The 17702-nt window shown below is 37.6% G+C and overlaps 1 protein-coding gene across 1 annotated transcript in view; it reads left to right on the top strand.

The window, feature by feature from the left end:
* Positions 1–174: 174 nt before the first annotated feature.
* kif19 (kinesin family member 19) overlaps positions 175–17702 on the top strand; it is a 44021-nt gene continuing 26493 nt past the window's right edge. The window contains exons 1-2 of the mRNA XM_081392372.1: positions 175–536; positions 4922–5002. Of these exons, the coding sequence (XP_081248498.1) occupies positions 498–536; positions 4922–5002 (120 nt within the window). The 5' untranslated portion in view covers positions 175–497. The remainder of the gene's footprint in view (positions 537–4921; positions 5003–17702) is intronic.

The following is a 17702-nucleotide window of genomic DNA, read 5'->3' as shown; positions in this document are numbered from 1 at the left end:
AATATATATATATATATATATATATATTTTTTTTTTATTAATTAATACTTTAATTTATCGAATTAAAACGACAGTATGGGATGAAGCTGCAGTTCAAGGCCTGACCAGCAGGTTTCGCTGTTGCCTCAGAGTCGGAGAATTCCTGCCCACCTGAGTGAAGCATCAGCCGCGGTGGATGACGAGCGAGTGCGCACTGCACTACTGCACATCTCATCTCTAGGGACATCACAAACACAACACGCACACACAGAGACACATACACACGCTCACTCACGGGTTTACTGTGGGTGGAGAGACACACATCCTGCTCAGACATGGACCTGACGGACTCCACGGCCCGTGTTTGATCGTTCGGTGTGTTTTCTATACTCGCCGAGAGAGAGAGAAGCGCAGGTGAATTGTTAGATGAACCATGAGCTCGCGGAGTCTGTTGTGCTCTCTTCTTCACGCGACGCGCATGTTTTAGTTTACACATAAACGTCCCGCAAAACATTACGATGAAGGACACTGCGGAGTCAAAGGATCAGCAGCTGACAGTAAGTCCACTGACTTCTTATTTTCCTGCACTTCTGTCTAGTAGAGTTTGTAAACTGTGTTCAGCCAAAAATGTATGTGTATTCATGTAGATTATCCAATGTAGAGTCTGTATTTACTGTACATATTGTGGTCGTATGTGCTTAGCTGTTGTTTTATACCTTTTTCAACCTATAATAATAATAATATGTGTATATTATTATGTAGGCTACTGTATGTAGGGCATAGCATCTGCATTCTAACACACTTGTGTAGTTTGCGTGTGTGTGTGTTTATTATGAAACATGGCTTATATTTTATGTGTATGTTTTATCATTACAGTTTTTAGACTGTGCTGCAAGTTATTGTTTAGGCCTATACAGTACAGGTCAAAAGTTTGGAAAGAAGTCTCTTATGCTCATCAAGCCTTCATTTCAAAAACTTTTATTACAATTTTAAATAATTGTTTTCTGTTTTAATATACTTTAAATTATAATTTATTTCTGTGATACAACGCTGAATTTTCATCAGCCATTAATCCAGTTTTAACAGTTATGCTGCTTAATATTTTTTTGGAACATGTGATAGTTTTTTCAGGATTTATTGATTAATAAAAAGTTAAAAAGAACAGAATTTATTCAAAATATAAATCTTTGCTAACAATATAAATCTTTACTTTGACTTTTTGTCAATTTAACACATCCTTGCTGAATAAAAGTAGCCTATTAATTTATTTAAACCCACACTTTTGTACTGACCCCAAACTTTTGAATGGTAGTGTCGATTGTTACAAAAGATTTCTATTTTAAACAAGTGCTGTTCTTTTTTTTTTGCAGCAGCAGCACAACTGTTTACAACATTGGATTATATAGTTTTGTTTAGCTTATATTGAAGTATTTCTATTTTTAGAAGTATTTATGTATTACACCACATGACCAGAGCCGGATTAACGCAAAGGCAAACTAGGCACGTGCCTAGGGCCCGATTGGTTGGATGGGGCCCAGACAGAGGGACAAAAAAAAAAAAAAAAAAATGTACAAATGTCCTATCTACAATTTATTTCAATATTTATTTATTAACTAAAAATAGTGACGATGTTTATCTTAACCATAGACTGTTACATTACTACAGTTAAACCAATTAATGTGTCCGTTACAAAGCGGGTGCCGGCTTCTGAAAGTATGTGTAAAGAACGCATCCATCAGGTGCTGCGAGGCAAAAGCCTAATAAGCACACAAAGAAGCACATCTCATAATGCAGGTGTGTGAGTTGTCGTCATCTATTTTGGAGTGATTGCAATGTATTCTAAATATAAACTTGTACTGTAGATCAGCGTCATTTCTGGAAAAATCATTCACCGCTTTATTACGAGTTTAAAAGAGCGCGAGCGTAACGTGCCCAAGACGCGACGCTTTGAATTTGCGCGTACAATGAATAACATCGCGTCGGGAGCTGACTAGTAAAAAAGCTACACAATTAAAAGACAAGACGTCTGTATTCTAAGTTAAAAAGCCAACACACTACAACATTTTTAAATGTTTCAAATAAAGGATCTCATATCTATGGGTCTATCTTCTAAATTCTGCTGATGATTAGATTCCTGACATTACGCCAATAATATCACTTTATATATTTTTTTCTGCTCAGTAGCGATCGTGTCTTTCTCTTCCACTTGATTTGTGTATAGCATATTTAAGGTAGCAATGCAATATAAAATCACTTATGCTCATCTACTGAAGTGGGATTCTGGAACTGTGAATAAATTGAATAAAACAGCAAAATAACAACAACAATAACATCTTCATTAAACAAAAAAGAGATTACCTTAGATAAAGTTTGATTAATATGTACATACAGTACCGGTAAAAGTCTGGACCCATTACTATTTTTAATGTTTTTGAAAGAAGTTTATTATTATGCTCTACAAGCCTGCATTTATTTGATCAAAAATACAGAGAAAAAAAAACAGGAATATTCAGCAAGGATGTGTTAAATATATAAAAAGTGACAGTGAAGACTTTTTTAAAACAACTTTTTAATAATCAAAGATCCTGAAAAAAAGTATCACAGGTTATAAAATAAATATTAAGCACCATTTCTAACATAATAAATCAGAATGATCACGTGGCACTAAATTCAGCTTTGCATCACAGAAATATAAAGTATAGTAAAATAGAAAACCATTATTTTAAATTTTAACTATTTTCACTATATTATTTTTCTGTATTTTTGATCAAATAAATCCAGGCTTGATGAGCATAAGAGACTTCTTTCAAAAACATTAAAAATAGTAATGTGTCCAAACTTATGTACTGTGTAAGTAAAAATATACTGCTTTTAAAATTAAATGTTGTATAAATAAAAAGGTTAGGAATCATATTTGTTTCAAGTGTTTTTTTTATTGGGGGTGGGGGGCCTCCAACATGAATTTTGCCTAGGGCCTCCTAATGTCTAGAACCGGCCCTGCACATGACCATTTACAATGATCTACTGAGGCAAAAAGGTGATTTAAAATTGTGACAGACTTAATAGATATGGTGACCATTTATAGAAACTTAGAAATATATTATTTTCATTTAATACAATCTAAACCTAATGTCTTGATGTTGTTAAAAAAAGGGTTCATGCATGCATTATGCATTAACTATGCACATATGAGCATATACTTTCATACCTCATGCAAATGTGTGGTAGACATACATTTTTTTATATACACAAATGTATATATAGAAACAAACAAGTGGCTATAGAATTGAATAAAATCTACATTTCATTCCCTGACAGCCTGTCCACTTAAAACCCCAGGACAGATTTCAGTCTGACAGTCTACACTTGTTATATTTAGATTCTCTGAGAGCTTAATACCTGTTTTCTAGTGATCTTTTGCCCCCACTCTCAATAATTCACAGTGCAGTTTAAGTTCCCTTTCTCTTCTTCCACTGTAAGACATCATTTCAGTGCTTTAAGGAATGAAAATGTGGGGCGGTTTTGTACATTTAGTCCAGATTCTCTATTATTATAACATCAATAATAATGGAAAACAGCTAGGCTACTGCTGCTCTGTTAATCTGTGGCCTATATTTAGATGGAGACATTTTCTGTGGCTTTATGCAAGTATTCGCTGAGAGCAACGTAACAGAACAGGTTTAGCCGCATCCCGTTAAGCATATTAAATCAGACAGCATTTGTATAATATTCATACTGCATAATTAACTACCTAGATTGCGCTGCACCATTGCCCTTCAGTGTTTATTTCAGTTGTGGACAGATGCATTCTCCTGATGGCCAGCTGACTCAAACAGAAATGTTTAAAGAGAAATGTCCTTGAAATACAAATTAATGTGAAAATTGGGTTACACTTTATTTGGTAACACTTTATTTTACAGTGTCCTTGTTACATATGTTTCATGTACTTACCATAGTAATAACAGTAAATTATGCATAATTACATGCAACTAACTCTCAATCAAATCCTAATCCTACCCTAACCCTATAGTAAGTACATGTAGTTGCTTAATATTACTCAGTACTTAAATATATAATTACACTGTAACAATGACACCTTAAAATAAAGTGTAACCCTTTATTTTAAGTTGTCTTTGTTACACTAATTATACATTTAAGTACTGAATGATATTAAGCAACTACATGTACTTACTATAGGGTTAGGATTAGGTTTGGTTTAGGGTTAGTTACATGTAATTATGCATCATTTATAGTTATTACTATAGTAACTACATGTAACAAATGTAACAAAGACACTAAAATAAAGTGTTACCGAAAATTGTACTCACATTAGATAATTGTATCCTGCTGCTACTATCTTATTTCCCAAGGATACATAAAGATTATATTATATAGAGTGACCATTAAGCCACATGCTGTTAAACTTGTATTAATTTCACTGCATTAGATACAAAACATTACTCAACTTCTAGAAAGTGTTCTCATCGTTTTAAGTCTTTTTATGAACAGTATATAAATTATTTTATCATTTAAAACAACGATAATATATATGTGTGTGTGTGTGTGTGTGTGTGTGTGTGTGTGTGTGTGTGTGTGTGTGTGTGTGTGTGTGTGTGTGTGTGTGTGTGTGTGTGTGTGTGTGTGTGTGTGTGTGTGTGTGTGTGTGTGTGTGTGTGTGTGTGTGTGTGTGTGTGTGTGTGTGTGAAAAAAACACATTTTTTTGTGAAATATTTACTTGGAAAGTGTGCTTGTGCTGTCTTTTAGATTAATTTATTTTTCCTCAATGTCGTCTTGTTGTTGGATTTTGGTGTGTGTGTTTTAAATAAATGGCATTTGATGTAATATTTTATTGAATGCAATGACATTCATACATTTTAAGTGTAGCTTTTGGGTTCAAATACTTTCTGAGGCCAGAGCATTACCTTTCTTTCTTATTTTCCAGGTGGCCCTGCGGATTCGGCCGTTGAGTGATGCTGAACTGGAGGAAGGAGCCACTATTATAGCCCACAAAGTGGATGACCAGGTCAGAGGAGACAGATCAATCAGTTATTGTGTGTGCGTGTGTGGCACAAGGACAGCACTGCATGTTACTATGCATTCTTCTCAATGAAGAATATGCATAACTGCCTCAACATTTTTGGAAAGACGATTGCCTATATGTGTATGTGTGTACCCAATCTGCATTGAGTAGCCTACATGTTGTGTAATTAGTATAGATTTGCTTTCTGGTCTTTATGTGTTAATTGTGGTAGATATCTGTTGTTTTCAGTCAAGAGGCTAAACACGTGAATGTCAAGCTATTAAAATCCAGGTTCTGATAAAAGCATTACTTTAATAAGTCCAGCACTCACATTACTAAAAAAAAAAAAAATAATAATAATAATAATCTTAAACTATTATCAGGTATGCATGTTTTGTAGGTCAGGCACAGGCAGTCTCTTCCTGTCTAAGTGGGCGGTTTTTGGGCAGAATAAAATGTGATGAAGGACCAAATGTTTTGCTGTTTATGCTATGCAAGACTAGTGCACGATACCATACTTCTAATAATGCATTTTTGGTTTTAAAAATATAATGTTTAGGCTACATTTTATATAAGAAGTTCTTAGATGGTGATGACAATGTCCAACAGAAGTCTTGTTCTAAAATTAGACAATGACTATGTCGATGTTATCCACAGGCTAGTTTAAGGGTCTCTAGAGCTGTAACGCACATATGCTAACCTGCTGTTATGGGTAAATAGGCCCAGTGTTAGTGAATGAGGCGAGTACAGTCACATATTCAATCTCAAGGGTCTGAGTCACAATGACAATTAGCCAATGCTGTGAGACCTCAGGACAGCATGACATTTCATTTACTGTACCTGTACCCACGTCTGCAAGAGCAGGATATCATTATAATTATTTGAACCCATTTAAATCTGTGCTTGGATTGATTAATTGTTATAATTATTGCTGTATTTGCTGGCAGATGTCAGACAGGGTGACATTAATTTGAGTTAAACTTAGAACAATATAAAGTGCTACTGAAATTCATAGAGCGTGACTCTAGCAATACCAAGGATTGATCCATTTGAAATGTATGACTGAATCATGTGAATATGTGTTGCTTTGGTTAAAATTATCTGGAAAAAGAATAAATGTAAATACTTTTTGCAGAACTTGATGCTAATTATATGACAGATTTCATGAGTCACAGAAACACACAACAGTAACACCTACAAATAATGGGATATAAATTCAATTTTAACTATATGAACACATTTATATGAATATGTTTTGATATTAAAATAATTAGTTAAATTTCAAAATGACATTTTTCCTGCGTTCTCCACCATTTTTTATGTTTTTTTTTTTATCCACTGTGTTTGTTTCAATGCATGATGGTATTGTCTTCAAAACACATTATGTTGTTGTATTTACCTGCAGTGTAGCATGTTAGCAAGTTGTTGGTGGTTGCTAGATGCTAACTTCCTCTGTGGCCACTGGTTGTCATTTTGATGTTGTTGAATGTCTAGCGTTGAGGTCCATCATGGACGGTCAGCTGAGGTGCTCATGTTTACATTCAAGCACTTGGACTTAACAATGCAAACTGGTTATACAAGGGCTGATGGGATTAGTAGCATAGAGAGCAAGGTTTTGATGCTGTGCATTGTTTGTGCAGTCATCCCCCTAAATAGGAAAGAGAGAACAAGACTGCCAGTATACACACGCTCAAATTCACACATGCATGTTTGCTGGTGACCAGCAAGACCAGTTCATGCTGGTCTAAGCTAGTAAGTAATTACCCAAATTCGCTGACAAATCAAACTAAGCACCCTTCTTATCTGTTTGTGCCCAACACGCCATATGGCAGCACCATCTATGAGTAGGTGTAGGCGTGTTTTTACTAGTGTTGTCAATGTTGTTTTCCTCCCTTGATGGCAGACACTCATGAAGAGTAAACCTTAAGAGGATGAGCTCACCGACATGGGCTTTGGGTGGCTTAGACAGCAGCCATCTGCTCTTCTGTACTTCCAACCACCTGACGGCTGTAGGATCATGCCAGTGTTGGTGCCAACATGTCATTCAAAGAGAAATCTGATGGGTGCATAATGATTACATAGCTAATACATGTGCATAGGCTTCTTTCATTAGTCAAAAACAAGCGCTTGATTTAATGTCGTCTGGATTGCTCGTGCAAATCCTGTGCTAATTCTCTATTTTGACATACAGTAGCAAATTGGACAAATTGGTATTCATTAACCTCTCCACATTGGTGTGTGGGTCAGCATTAGTGTGTGGTTTAAATAATTTACCAAGACACCAACACACTCCGTTCTCCTTAAGGTAAGGTGCGTGCAATGACGTCTGTGTGTTACCAGACATATACTGTATACCGATTGGTTCGTGCGAGACTCTCATTCATATATAAACACATGATCAGGAGGCAGAACCTTGCCGTAACCTCTCCTTACCTGTGTGTCATTATACATTGATGATACATATCAATTAGGCAACTCGGCACCTTGCCGGTCTACAGCGACTTCAGCATTACACTAGGGTTGTCACGGTACCAACATTTGAGTAGTCAGTAGTACCAGTACCAGTAACGTTTTGTGGTTCTTCTCGGTACCAGAGCAAAAACTGTTGAATTAAGTATTTTTTTCCCCCAAATTGTCTTGTCCATTGGTTTTCACTCATCGCAGTTTCAGATTCAATCGCGCATTTAAATACAGTTGTCAATCCAGAAACTTTGCAGTGTACTTAGCAGAATGAAAAACTAAACTTATATCCAGATTGTGAGTTCGTAATAAACAGAAAGCAAGAGAAGAGCCTCCCTTTATAATCACTAAGGCTGTACCGGTATGTTTGACAACCCTACATTACGCTTTTTTAATAAAAGTTGGATGTATGTTAATGTTAATCAAAGCATCCCTCTACTAAACCTCAGAATGCAGATAAACATTCACGACCGCCTGTGACATGAGCCATAACTCTCTTATAATCGCATAAGCTCATTATGAAGCAGAAGCGATTAAAGCTTCATCTTCAGCTTTATTGTTCTGCTACTTGTTATTGGTGAGACGGTTTTGTTTTTCTGCGTTTAGCCTGATGTGTCACACGAGCTGTGTATTTTTGTGTTCTTTTTGACAGAACAGAAATGTTAATGTAAAATTAAACTCTCAACAGTTATGTATTGATTGTAAATTAATTGTTTGATTCCATCTGAAGTGAAGTGCTATTAATATTCACTGAATTCAAATATTTTAAATTATGAAGTTTTAGTAAAAGTATACAAAAATTATTATTTTATTACTTTTATTCAGTAAGGATTAGAAGTTTAAAAGTGATAGTAAAGACATTTATAATGTTTCTATTTCGAATACATGCTGTTCTGTTGAACTTTCTATTCATCAATGAATTGTGAAAAAAGGATCACAGTTTACACTTTCCACAAAAATATTAAGCAGCACATTTATAATAAAATGTTTCTTAAGCACCAAATCATGATTTATGAAGGATCATGTGACACTGAATAATGGAGAAATGATGCTGAAAATTCAGCTTCATCACACAAATAAATGACTTTTTAGAAAATAGTTATTTGAAATTGTAAAAAATATTTAACAATATTACTGTTAAATTCGCCGTTGATGACGAGCATAAGATACTTCAAAAACAAAAATTACTGACCACAAAATTTTGAACAGCACTGCTGTTTATGCAATATTTTGTTGCATACAAATGATTCAATATGATTCTTCCTTGTGCCCATATATATATATATATATATATATATATATATATATATATATAATTTGTTTTTTTTTGTTGTTTTTTTTTAAGCTATATCGCACAGCCCTACTTGTCATCACTTTGAGTGTCTTAAACCTTTGTCATAAATTCTGCTGTTTTGATGTGTTAAGTAAAAGGTACAGTATTGTGCATAACTGACAGAAACTGGCAGCAGCAAGTGTTGCAGGAAGTCCAAAAATCACTGTGACCGTAATTACACACTCAGACAACATACTGGCAGTGAATGAGACTTGTGTTGTTGGATGTGTCTCCCGTTGTTTTTAAAGGCCGTTAACTGTTCTGCTCACTAGCGTGTCTGATTTCCCCCTCAATCCCACCAGCAGTGGGCTGTGCCCTGTCACCATGACAACCCTCAGACAAGGTCAAGGCCATTGTTCCTTTTCCTTTACTCGTCCCCCCTTCACGAGAGAACGTAAGTGCTGATGGACTTGAAGGATGTAGGGTCTTCTTAGGATGCGCTCTAACAAAAACAGCTATTCTGATCAAATGCACTTGTTGCACAGGTTCATTTGTAGACTAACCATTGGCTCTTGAAACATTTGTATTGATAGTACAATATTTACCCATGATGCATCTCTTTTAGGTTAGCACAGGTGGCTTGGACACCGCTCCCTCTACAAAGAAAAGAAAGAAGTGAGAGGAAGAATAGACCTCAGAGTTTCCCTTAAAAGACCTTGGCGGGTAAACAAAGCCCTGCATTCATCTGAGCTCGTACCTGATAACGTGGCAAATTCCCTCCATTGTGCACAACAAAGCCGCCGCTTTGGCCCTTCTGTATTCAGTTTCTGCCATCTTTCTCCTTGTGTGTCCGTAAGGTCATTCAAATTGCTCTCACCTTGAGTCCTATAACGGAAAAAGCGAATTAGCAGAAAGAACCTCCCTCATGGCGTTGCTCTTGCCACCCCACCGCTCCACACGGATCAAAGATATTCATCTCCAGTATAATTATGGTTATGGGCTTTCAAAGCACTTACCGCTCCCTGGGTCCCTTCTCCTAGTGTTCTCAAGCTTTGCACTCGACGGCCGGGTTGTTGTTTTCTAGGCTTATTTTTGGAGGGAGGATAATAACTTTAGGGCCAGTGAGGGCTGAGGGAAGAGTCTTTTACAGGCTTTCTGTTTGAATAGGCTCAGAGCTGGGCCGAGAAATAGTTCTCCAAACAAAACCAGCCTTCAACAGACAAGATTTAGGCGCAGTGATCCTGGGGAAAATGCCAACTGTTAGATTCAGCTCTTTTACAGGTTGACTCTCCACATTTGTGTTTTATGGTGTACGTACCCTGGCCTGCTCTGTTAATGTCCATCACTGGAATACAGTGCCATTGGCCATGTACTGGGGGCCATTACAGCCAATATACAGTAGTAGTTTTCCACTCAAAGGTTTTATTAAGACTCCTATCTCTATCTATGACAAAGTCTTTTTTTTTATTAAGGCTCTTTCTTCATTTAAACGGTAAGAATGAAAAGTTGGTTTTATAACATCAAGTTTGTAATTGTAATTTATAACATCAACAAATGCTTCTCAACTCGTGTATACAGGGATTCGATTTATTATTGGGGACACATCGTCTGATCTTTCTCTCGCTTTCTCCTTTCCTCCCCTCTTAATCTGGTAAGGTGGGGGTTTTTTTAGGTTGAAGAGGATTGCAGTGTGTGTGCTGAAGAGTTCTCTAGCAGCACGTGAAACCTTCTCGTCATACTCTTGATTATCTCTATGCCTGATCACGACTTTGGCCTGAGATTAATGTTGAGCTCTTGTATTCAAGCTGTTGCATGAAGACAGTGTGGCTTTAGGCTAATATACAGTGAACACAAATCAGAATTGACTAATTAAATGTGAATTAAATTTGAAATGAGGTTACAGTGAATGTAAGGAAGATATTCATATAACAATAATTTTACTATTGCCTTGATGAAGTCTTGTTTGAAAGTTTTGAGACTCTTAAGTTTTGTAGTCCTAACAGACAGTTTGAACGATACAACAATAGATGATTGTACTTGAAATTGATATTTATATTACATGAATTAATAAATTAACTTTTGTAGACAAGGGTGGAAGAACACTTTCCCAGAATGTATGGCCAATTCAGTTCAAAATATCATTCCAAACACTTACTTGGTTACTTAAATTGGCCGTATTTGCTGTGTACAGCTGTATTAGATGTTATTTATTTTGATATGGAATCAGTGAATGATAAATTGAATGTAAAGTGAATGTTCTCATTGTAAATCTTCCATTCTGATGGACTGTGTCCAGTTCTCTTGCTTTGGGGCAGCCAGTGAAATGTAGCTGTATCCGGCGTCTTATCCCATGTGGCACTCAATACCTGTTACACAACTATGGCTTGGCATAGCTTCAACTTCAACCCTACCTGAGCTCTTATTCTCTGCACTGCCAGTACTAAAGAGAAAGAGAGAGTATGAGAAGACCACACACAGGCGAGGACGTTTATTTAGTTAGACGGTGGATGATAGGCAGGAGGGTAAAGAGGAACAAATGGCAAATCAAGACAAATGTAATAAAAAAAGGAAGGCACAGAGGGGGTACAAGCTGTTGGTCCTGACAAAGATCCTAAGTGTCAGGTCCAGGACAGCGGAACCACATAAACACTGCCTCCTCTGTGAGTCTTACACAACTTTATCATCAACAACACTTCAAAACACATGGATGGATAGATAGATAGATAGATAGATAGATAGATAGATAGATAGATAGATAGATAGATAGATAGATAGATAGATAGATAGATAGATAGATAGATAGATAGATAGATAGATAGATAGATAGATAGATAGATAGATAGATAGATAGATAGATAGATAGATAGATAGATAGATAGATAGATAGATAGATAGACAGACAGACAGACAGACAGACAGACAGACAGACAGACAGACACACACACACACACACACACACACACACACACACACACACACACACACACACACACACACACACACACACACACACACACACACACACACATACATACATACATACATACATACCCACCCACCTAGGCTTCTTTTCCAGTGACTTGATCAGTGTGCTCTCAATGGCCAGCAGAGTTAGGTATAATTGTATAAATGTAATAATATAATAACGGTCTAAATAATAATATAATAAAGTATAATAATACTACTACTAATAATATATTTTTTATTTATTTTAATAATTATTTTTTAATTATTACTAATAATAATATAAAAATTATAATAAGTAATAATATAATAAAGGTATAATTGTATAATTGTGTGAAATGTATTATGAAAATTGGGTATTATTTTCGTCAAGCAAATACCAAGAAATAGGTTGTAGTAGTTTGTCTTTCGACTATACTTGCAAAGTCCGCCATGGGACTGAGCTCGAACAGCTTCAGCATCAGCGACTTTTTATTGTATGAAATCGCTGTCAATGAAAAGCAGATGCAGACCAGCCCACTCCTCCATTCACTCCCAGAGACGCTGAGCGTCCGTGGGCGGGACATAATCGCAGCATTTATCCAATGACCGTCTAGTTTAGAAGCACTGAAAAAAACTGTTCAAAGCAGCCCCATTGAAGTCAATGGACGCTGGGCTTCAACAGGGAAATGCACTGTGACGCTACATGAATGTATGAGAAGGAAATCGAGTCAGCCGACCTGCTATATGTAACTGATTCTGAAAGAACTCGTCTTTGAGATGAACGTTTTCTAACGCATTTTTAGTCAATACAATGTTAAAGGTATAGCGGAGGATCTTTCCGAATTTTAGATAAGTTCCACTTTTTGAAAAGTTTGATTGATTCACCAGAATGATTGACAATTAGGAGGACCAATAGTATAGGTGATCCACCCGGAAGTAAAAAATCCTCCGCTATACCTTTAACACAATAGTACATATTATTCAACCATTCATTTTTTGACATTAGGGAAGCCGAGCTTCCCTTGCAGTCTTAAAGAAATTCCCACCGATAGATACATACATACATTCCATATAAGATAACAGGGAGAGGACCCCAGTTAAAGAGGGACTTGAGATGCTCTCAGGTTGCATTGAGCTTCTCCGTTCTCAGAAGAGCACTCAGCAGTGTTAGTCACTTCTATCTGAGGTAATAAAGCTGTTTTGAAGCTCTCTGTGGTCTTAAAGGGCTTATTTTAAGCTGTTATTTGGTATTATCTTGCACTGGTCTCACTCCCACTCCACCTTGCTGTCCTGCATGCTCTTTCATAATGAGGCTCATGTTTGTCTCGCACTTTTGCACTTGTTAGTGAGGCAGATTGCGCTTTTTCTTTTCTTATCATTTGCTTCCCATAGGGAGGAAGCATGTTGTTTCTTCTTCTGATGAATGGTACGTGCGTGAGCCTGTGCATGTGAGTGATGTGTTCAAGGTCGGATATATCCTGATTTGGGGAAGAGGTTATACTGTAATTTGGTGTCCTTTCACATGTGAAAGATGATACTCAACAATAAGAGTTCTGAAGATTTGCTTCCCACGTCATTTTATATGATTCTGGATTAGTTGCTCACAAGAAGTGTTGCGTAAGGTCATACTGACCCAAGCAGACAGGACAAAACAGTGGTGATGGAGCCATTTTGTACCTGCGCAGCCAAGTACAATAACTCAACACGTTCCAGATTATACTCGATCTGAGCCCAGAGAAACTGCAGCTGGACCCTTTCAGATCAGCTCTGAAGTTTTCTTTCTGTTTTGAGTTCAAGTGTGTGTTCTCTCTCTCTCTCTCTCTCTCTCTCTCTCTCTCTCTCTCTCTCTCTCTCTCTCTCTCTCTCTCTCTCTCTCTCTCTCAATATTATAAATGTTGTTTTACTTTTTTTTTTTTTAAATAATGTTTGTTTTTCTAACCTTATAACTAACTTTCTCAGTAACATCTTGACACACTTTGTCATATAAGATGTGGTCACATAATTGATAGTTATGTAATGCATATCTTATAAATATTATTTTATTTATATTGGAGCATTTATATAATCCAATATGATAGGCCCCAAAGGCTCAAAAATTCCTTAACTGCCAGTCGTACAGTGTTCTGTGGAAATGTTGTATCCTTTTGTGTTGGTACAGCCTGCGCTGATTTTTAGTCTTTTACTGCACTCTGTACAAAAGTCTGTTGACAATACACTTAAACTGTCCAGGCCTCAGGGTGCAAATCTCTGTCATGTGGTCTCAGCTATCGGTCATGTCCCACTTTGTTGTGCAATGCTGACCTGCATGTCTTGACCTGAAAGTGACCTTGTTCTGCACTGGGTGAATGCCGATCATCTTTGCTGTGAAGTTGCATAAATGCCCAGGTAATCTCAGGAAAATAAGGTACAGTAGTACAGGACATCACAGTGTCCAGTTGTTTTTAACCTACTTTCATTTTATCTTTAAAGTTCATCGGTGAGCATGGAGATCAGGTTGAGACTTATCCTTCTCATTCCAACAAGGATTTATTGTTTTTCAGAGATCATTAAGTTTATTAATTTTTCACGGTTTAATTTTATCTCTGCTCACATTGTATCATTGATTCCCCTGGCCATTCCCAGGCATGTCAGGGCCTGCTTATTTGGTGATGTTTTTCCGCCTTGATGTGACCTGATGCATTGGTGTGTAACTCGAATGTTGAGGCACAAGTGGAGCAGGAACTTCTTCAGTGCATGATCTTGATTTTTGAGTCAGTGCCAATGATATTAAGATGGTATTGAGATTAGAAGAATGTTATAGACTCCATCTCTATAGTGTTTTTACCAAGTTGCCAGGAAACAGTATTCAGGCTAAGGACAATGTAAATGCAATCACACAAGCCAAGCCAAGACTAACATAAAACCAAGACTCCATTTCAGTCCCTTTGCATTTTGACAAATGGTCAAATATTACACAGTTGGCTTGTGTTTTACTGGAACAGCCAATGTTATTGCCTTTGTGTTAACATTTGCTAGCTTTAGACACCATTATGATTGTCAAATTCCTGTACGTTCATAGTATACTGAATTGAATTTAATATCCATTGAGTGCCGCTAAAAACTTATTCAGTTATGCAGCAGATGCATGTGAATCTGGCAACATTTTATTATGATAGTTGTTGATCGAATTGCATTCCCGGAAATAGGTTCAAAGGTGCAAGCGATTATCCGTTATCTCTGCGCAAACATCAAAAACGCAAACCCATGAAAACGCAGATATCGCGCACATGCGCATTACGTGTTCAGTCCAAAGGTATGCGCGTTTGAATATATAATATATTATGTGCACAGGCGTGTAGTCCTTCTTTACAAATCAACCCTCAATTAACTACTTGTCTGGGCTTAAAAATTTATAATACCAATTTTTTTTTTCTGTTTTATAGGAATTATTCACTCCTGTGTCTGGGTCACATATAATAAAACATAAAACACAACATAAGTCCAGGCCTGGCCTCTCTCGTTCTTCACTGTCGTCGCTCCTCCTTTTATGCTTCCGCTCCTCCGTGAGAGATACGAGACCGGTGCGTCGCGCAGGTGTCGCTCATTATCAATCACGCCACCGGCCTCACGCTGTGCTCTCACGGCCCTCGGCCTCGTCCTGCTCGCCACACTAAGTATTTGAACACCCAACTTATTTGACCTACTGGTTTTTTTCTCATACTGTGTTACAGGGACACAAGTATGTTTATAGTTGGCTAGCTTAGCCTTGCGTAACCTAGCACAATGTGGACTGCAGACGGCTGACGTTAAAAAAGCAAAGGAACAAGCACCGCCAAGTAGCATGTATCAGGTTGGCAGCACTAGAACAGAGGAGGCACTCAAGGCCCTTGTAAGAGGAGACACCATTGTTGGGGTACCGTGTCGGAGAAGGGAAGAAGGGATGATGAAATGAAAGAGTGGAATGAAGGGGGTGGCTGGCCCATCAGATAGCTTTCACCTTCTCAGAGCACAGCTCTTGGCTTTGAAAGGGCCACTCAAAGGTCACAGCCTTTTCAAGACTCGGTTTGTGTTTGGATCTATTGTTTGACGCTGCCTCGTACGTCAGGCCTGCAGACGTCACGTATGTGTCACGCATATCTCCAGAATACAGCATGGAGCGGCAACCTCGTGTTCAGAAAGGTGCCTGCGTCGTTTCACAGAGTTTCTCGATGAAGGTTAAAGAGATAACTATTTATTCTGTTCCTTAGGAACAACAAAAAGGTTCATGTTTTTCACGAAAGGTCAATAATACATGTACTTATCACACTGATAACACATTTTGTTTTATTTGGTTTTTAGATTTGTTAATTTGTCTTGTGATATAGTTTCTTGCGGTATCTTTCGACAGAAATGTTCCCTCAGTCTCTGAGTCAGATGAGAAGCTCACTGATGTTAAGGGTGAGGAGAGTGATGTGATGAAGTGTGAAACTGATCTGCCTAATATAAGGTGGCATCACACCTGCAGCTGCTGTGATCAAACTCATTAAGGATGATTAAAGGTGTGAATGACATGGTGTGTGTGTGTGTGTGTGTGTGTGTGTGTGTGTGTGTGTGTGTGTGTGTGTGTGTGTGTGTGTGTGTGTGTGTGTGTGTGTGTGTGTGTGTGTGTGTGTGTGTGTGTGTGTGTGTTTGTGTGTGTGTGTGTGTGTGTGTGTTTGTGTGTGTGTGTGTGTGTGTGTGTGTGTGTGTGTGTTCACACATGCCATGTGTGAAGATCCTACCAGGGTGTCTTCCTATTAAAGGAATACTTCTCATATTAGTCGCAAAAATTAGATTTCTGTTATTTACTCACCCTTATGTTGTTACAAACTCAAATGAGGAAAGATATTTAATAACGTCAATCTGAAACAAAGCATACAGTTACCACAGGATTTCAAGAAAAAAACAACTGAATTTATGTTTTCGTGATTCAGCATAAATAATTAAAAGGATTCAAGTTTGAAACAACATGTCAGTGAATAAATTAAATGTTTAAGTGAAGTTTTCATCTAAAAGGTTTTATTAGAGAGTGAATGAGACATGACAGAAGATAGGGATGTTTAGTAAAGGACACATCTCTTTTGCTCTCCTCCTCTTTCCTTTCTCCTCTTCTTGCTATGATTAGAGCTCTATTCTCCCATAATCCTAACCATTGGAGCAGGATAGCCATCTGTCGATGATATATAGCCTGCAATGTATGTGTGACTGTGTTACAGTGAGTTACAACCCTGCCTGTGTGTGTGTGTGTGTGTGTGTGTGTGTGTGTGTGTGTGTGTGTGTGTGTGTGTGTGTGTGTGTGTGTGTGTGTGTCTTCTCCCAGAGAGGCCCCTCTTTTCTACAGATACCCCATTCTCCATCAGGCTAATAGCAACAGGTGTCGGTCCACACCCCCGCCTCGCTGTAGCCATGACAACTAGCATGTCACGGGTTGCCACACAATAAAGGGAGGGGACATGGTATCTGGAGGGGACATACACATAATGTCAGTGCAAACACGCCTGCATTCATGCGTGCTTTATCACCAGCATGCACACACATGCATCTCTATGGGTACACGACGAGCAAACAGTAACCTGTGTATGATGGAGAGACACATAAAGACAAACATCTGTCCAGTGATCTTCAGCATGTCTGATGGCAGAGATCTCACGTCTGAAGCCTGACTCATTCACCATATGTGACTCGGCTGTCTCCGAATTAGCTCATTTTTGCTCACTCTGTAACTATATGTGACCTTGGATCACAAAACCAGTCGTCGCACGGGTATATTTGTGTCAATAGCCAACAGCACATTGTATGGGTACAAATTATCGATCTTTTATGTCAAAAATCATTAGGATATTAAGTAAAGATTATGTTCCATGAAGATATTTTCAACATTTTCTTACCGTAAATATATAAAACATGTATTTTTGTGAGTGACTGCAGCACAATAGCAAACATAAATGGACAACTTTAAAGGCGATTTTCTCAATGTTTCGATTTTTTTGCACCCTCAGATTTCAGATTTTCAAATAGTTGTATCTC

This window comes from Scardinius erythrophthalmus, assembly GCF_964197995.2.
Source record: "Scardinius erythrophthalmus genome assembly, chromosome: 18".
Classification (NCBI taxonomy): domain Eukaryota; kingdom Metazoa; phylum Chordata; class Actinopteri; order Cypriniformes; family Leuciscidae; genus Scardinius; species Scardinius erythrophthalmus.
This window is presented reverse-complemented; position numbering and strand designations above follow the sequence as displayed.